Genomic DNA, 5,918 nt, shown 5'->3' with positions numbered 1-5,918 from the left:
CATAACTGACATTGAATTGTGTCCCTGTTACTAAGGATCCAGATAGTTCCGAACTAATCCTATCGATTCCAATTGGACTCAGATTCAATCCTTCTACTGAAACTGTTGTATCAGTGATATTCAGCATTTGAGGAAGAATGGAACTGATTTGACAATCCTCTTCATCTAATACAATCAACTGGATTTGGATCCAATCCATTGCTACACCATTTGTGACAGTTACATTCACCATGAAGATTGGAACTTGCTCAAAGTCCAATCCAGCAGAAAGACTGAGCTGACCAAGTGTTGAATGAATCACTACTGGACAGAAGGGAGAACAGGATTCGATAGAAAAGAACAGGATTGGATTTACAGCATTTCCAGTAGTGACATTCAAGGGTGAACCTAAAAGAGATCCTACAGATTGACTCTCAGGAATGTGAAGTGAAAGAGATTTGCCATCAACAAATATGGGAGTGAAGGATGGCCAAGGAGATTGAGATTGATCATACTCAATTGTCACAGTGAAGATCGATGAGAGAGGTGGAACTCCATTATCAGTGGCACTCAAGGAGAAGATGAATCGATGAGTAGTTGATGAAGAATGGATCAAGTGCCCTTGGAGAGTGATTACACCATTATTGTCAATTGATAGAAGTGGATGAAGTGTTAATACTGAAAACACTACAGGAGATCCTTCAGGATCGATAGCAGTCACAGGAGGAGAAAGTTGAAGAGGATAGGTCATTCCCTCATTCACATGATAAGTGATATTATGAACAATTGGAGGTTCATTGACATCCGTAATGAGAATTGTAATTGGAATAGATGTTGAAATATTGAAGCAACCATGATCCACAGCAGTAATAAGGAGTTTAATGGATTCACGTGTCTCAAAATCAAAGATGGATGGATCCAACACTCGAAGCGAGTGATCATTATGAATACTCACATACGATGAGAAGGGAGAATCCATCATGAAGAATTCAATATTCAATTCATCCACAGAACCACAGTTTGATTGAGCAGTGAGAGAACCAATTACCTGATTCACAACAGGATTCTCATTCACTGAGAAGATTGTAGAAGGGATGGTCGGAAGAACAACATTACTCACTATTGTCACATAGACAATCGTTGAATCTGTCAATCCACCCTTATCAATCACTTGGAGATGTACAATGCATGTATGATTAGCAGAACTCATGAGAGTGAATTCTGGAACTGATTCATTTCCTGTTGATAGAAGAGGAGCTGTAGGATTCACTACAAATGCATTCTCACAAGATTGGTGTTGAATATGGTAAGTGAGACCTGGATTCTCATCAGGATCAAAAACAGTCAATGAAGGACCAATAATTGAATGAAGAGAGACAGGTGAGTTGATGGAGAAGAAGAAAGCATCAGAAAGGAAGGATGGTGGTTCATTCACATCTCGAACCATTATTGTAACCAATGTTTCAGAAGAAGCTCCATGACGATCAGAACACATAATTCGAAGCAGAAGAGATTTGGGATGAGTTGAATTCTCATAGTCCAGACCATCTTGTTTCAAATACAGACATCCTGTAGAGACTTGAATTCCAAACCAATCATTGACAGTGACAAGAGCAAATACAGGAGAATAGTTTTTGTCATTCTCATCTGGATCCACAGCTTGGAAACAAGGTGAAAGTACTGAATTCACAGGTAATCCTTCATCAACTTCAATTACATGAGGATTTGACACAAAGAATGGAGCTTCATTGATATCCAACAGATTAATAACAACAAATCCATTACCCGTTACTTCCTTTTGATCGACTATACTCATTGCAGTGAAAACAACAGGAATCACAAAGTGATTCATCGTTTCATAATCTGTATCTTCAAATACCTTAATCAAGGCAGTTTTGTTGTCACTCATTACAATACCAAACTCTGATGATGCAACCGAGAAAACCTTTGAGAAGAAAACTGATGAAAAGGATTCCTGATTAACAAGAGATAAAGAGCAATTCTCTATCACAGAATGAATTGGAGTATGTTCAGGTATTGAACAGACTAATGGAGTTAGAATTGGTTCTTCTTGAGGAGCAGCCACAAACACATTGGTTGTTCCTGAAGTACTAAGACCATGACTATCTGTTGCTGTGATTGTAAATTGCGTAGTTCCTTGAGGTGGTGTTGTGGAGTTGAGAAGAAGCATATATTGATTCAATTCTGTGGAAGTGACTATGAGAGACATATTCATGGATGATGAGACAACTGTTACTACAATAGGATCATTCTCTGGATCAATCACTGTGAATGGAGATCCAATAATACTTCCTATCTCTGTCTCACTTGTAATGGAAACAGTGGGAGTTAGACATAGGATAACAGGTGGTTCATTCACATCCAAGACTGTGATTGAAATGATACCATTTGTCATTAGACCTCCTCCATCAACAAGGACAATAGAAAGAAGATATCCAGATTGCTGTTCATAATCTAGTTGCTGCTTTAACTTAACACTGCAAGTATTTTCGTTTAGAATGAATACATCCTGATTGTTCCTCTGAATACAACGTACCACTCCATTTACTCCTTGATCAGGATCGGAGTATCGAATCACACCAATAAGACTATGGATGGCAGCAGCTTCTGATACTACAAATGAATTGGATAAGAGAATAGGAGGTTCATTAACATCATCCACAATGATTGTTACTTGGATGGAAGTACTCTGAGGAGATTCACTGATATCTCTGGCTCCAATTGTAATCGAATAGAGATTCTGAGTTTCATAATCCAAAGGATCACGATGATACAACTCTCCAGATATGGGATCCACTCCAAATACACTGCTATTCAAAACGAAGAAATAATTGGTTTGACCATAATCTTCATCTTCTATTCTCAGACCAGTAGGAATCAACTCAAAAACTGTATGATTCTCTGCAATATGGATAACAGATGATGGAATATGAAGGATTGGAGCTGTATTGATATCCATGACATGAATACTAACAGAACAAAGAGTAGACATGGAAGGAATACCATTATCTTCAACTCTGATTTGAAGAGTATAGTCTGACTGATTCCAATAGTTGAGAGGAGAAAGAAGATAGATTGAACCATCGTTCTGAACTTGGAAGGTTGACATTTCTGACAGAAGCATCAAAGAGAGTGTTTGTTTTCCAGCCAATACTTCTCGATCGGTCACATTCACAACTGTTACCAGAGATCCAACAGTCAGATTCTCATATACCATGAAAGGAGCATTCCAGAAACAACCACATACAGGTGCTTGATTCACCTCATTCACGATGATTGTGATAGGTTGAGAAGATGAATGACCTGTATTATCTGTTACCGTCACGGTTACATTCAGAAGAGGAGTTGTTTCAGAGTTGAGATTTCCTGTTATCATCAGTTCACCAGATTCAGAATCAATTGTGACTCTGTTATCTCCACTGATGGAATAATGAACATCACCTCCTTCAGGATCTGTAGCAACGATAGTAGTAATAATAGTACCAATAGGATCATCTTCATTAATAACAACTGTAGTGTTTGCAATAAAGAGAACTGGAGGTTCATCAACATCCACCACATGAACTGTAACATTCTCACATTCCATAAGGAATTCCACATCCGATACACAGATCTCGACTACATATGTGGTTGTATTCTCATAATCCAGTTGATCAATAACTATCAAATCCATTGAAGAACCTGTAGAATTGAAAGGACAATGAAGTGGAGAACCAATACAAGAGCTCGAGAAGGTGAGTTGATCCTGATTCTCATCTCGAATCAGAGAAGGAATAGAAAGCATGGAATTCAACAAAACATCTTCAGAGACATAGATATCCTTCTGAATAAACTCTATGGAAGGTTTGCGATTCTCTCTTCTTACATCGAGATGAATCAAACATGAATCATTAAGTCCCTTAGAATCTGTTACAACTGCCATCATTTCATAATGATCATGATCATCATGATCCAATAATGAGCTGTTTGAAACGAAAAGAGTACCAAGAATGGGATCAACAGTTATTGGAAGTGTTGGATCCTCTTCATGAAGTTTTACAAGGGAGTATGTGATTGAATCATTGAGATCTGGATCTACTGCAATCAATGGAGGAGAAATGAAAGTATTCACTGGACTCTTCTCAGAGATACTTCGTAAAGCAGAACATGATGATTGTTGAATCACAGGTTGTTCGTTTACATCGTCAACCATGATCGTGATGATTCCTGATGCTTGTCTGTCAAACTGATCAGTCACAAGGACTGATAGAGAGAATGAAGATCGAGTTTCATAGTCAAGAGGATGAAGTTGTGAAATGATTCCAGAAGTACTATTGACTGTGAAAACACCTTCAGATCCAGAAACAAGTTCAAAATGAAGGGGAGATGAATAGATTCCAGTGACTGTAACAGGAGGAAGGAGAACAGATCCAACTGGATTGGATTCCAGAAGAGAAATCATAGTGTGTTTGACTGAAAAGCTCACTTCCTCTCCATAGAAAGATATGATAACAAAAGCGGTATCTGTGAGACCATAAGGATCTGTTACAGTGACTGTTGTATTATAGATGATCCATGGATTGATTGTGATATCTACTAACCGGATCTGGCCCAAACTGTCAATAGAGAACAATGAACTATTGATAGAGAATATCAAGATATCATTCTCTGGATCCTGAGCAGTGATAGGCAGACCAATGACTTCATTAGATACAAGAGGCAGAGTTCCAACACGATAGAGTGTATTCTGAGAGAAGAATGGTGCTTCATTGACATCCAGTAGATTCACAATAAGAGTCATCTCACTGAACAAACCATAACTATCAGTAATAACGATTCGAAGAATCCATTTCGGTTGAATCTCATAATCAAAGTAATCCGAATGAGCTAATCGCACAAATCCATCCTGAGAAATGTTAAATGGACAAGGAAGAGGAGAGTTGATACATGAAAGGGAATACACAATCATATCATTGACATCAGGATCAATGTATCGAAGTTTGGAACCAAGGATTGTTCCTTCTGTTGTTTGTTCACTAACCGAAATCACATTCTTCTTTTCTGATTGACTCCAGTTATTGGATGGATCAAAGATGGGTTTCTCTGGAATATCCAGGATCTGAAGATGGATGAAAGAATCACAACAATAGGTATTATTGATGAGTTTCTCGACATGGACAGGGAGAATGATTCTAGACATGATATGGTAACAGAAAGAATACGTTGCATTCACTGTAGTCTCATAATCCACATCTTCCTTTAAGAATAGAGAACCAGAAAGTGGATTGATTGCAACAAAGTCATTGGATTCGATAGAATAGTGCAAAATACTACCATCAAGATCCTCAGCTGAATAGACACCAATGAAAGTATTAACAGGTGAATGCTCAGATACACTGATGTATTCAGGATAACAGAGTGGATTACTAAAGACAGAAAGAACTGTGATGGGAATAATACGAGATGAACATAGAATAGGAATTCCTGAGTGAAGAGTTAAGGGAATACTTGGATAGAAATGAAAGGATATGTCACAGACAGTCACATTCATTCGATATACTGAAGCAGATATCAATGAAGAGACAAGCGTGATGATACCAGAATGATTGATATGGAAAGGATTGTATCCAATCGAATCAATCATACTCATTGAGAATGTATGGTTCTGTCCCCTATCCTATGTATGAAAAGACTCAAAAACCATGACAAGATCCTCAATAATAACAGAGAATGACCACGAAGAAGGATTTGTGTCCATAGTAAGAGAGATAGCTTCTGTGAGAATCAAAGGCGGTTCATTCATCTGAAGTGAAGGAATACAATCTATCTTATGTAAAGGATATGTCTCGGACTGAAACATGAAGAGGTAGAAGAGTTGAAACTGTTGAATTGAGTAATCGAGCAATGATTTGGATCTCATAAGAATTCTGAGACTCATA

General features: G+C 37.9%; 1 protein-coding gene across 1 annotated transcript in view; it reads right to left on the bottom strand.

Moving 5' to 3' along the window:
• The window catches only part of JH06_4808 (hypothetical protein), a gene marked incomplete at both ends in the record, with an annotated part of 15,049 nt that overhangs the window by 5,679 nt on the left and 3,452 nt on the right, over positions 1–5,918 (bottom strand). Inside the window, 3 exons of the mRNA XM_014672897.1 lie at positions 1–5,171; positions 5,202–5,656; positions 5,687–5,912. The exon at positions 1–5,171 is cut by the window's left edge and continues 58 nt beyond it. Coding sequence (XP_014528383.1) covers positions 1–5,171; positions 5,202–5,656; positions 5,687–5,912 — 5,852 coding nt within the window. The remainder of the gene's footprint in view (positions 5,172–5,201; positions 5,657–5,686; positions 5,913–5,918) is intronic.

Source organism: Blastocystis sp. subtype 4, assembly GCF_000743755.1.
Source record: "Blastocystis sp. subtype 4 strain WR1 chromosome Unknown seqid_0068, whole genome shotgun sequence".
NCBI lineage: Eukaryota > Bigyra > Opalinata > Blastocystidae > Blastocystis > Blastocystis sp. subtype 4.
This window is presented reverse-complemented; position numbering and strand designations above follow the sequence as displayed.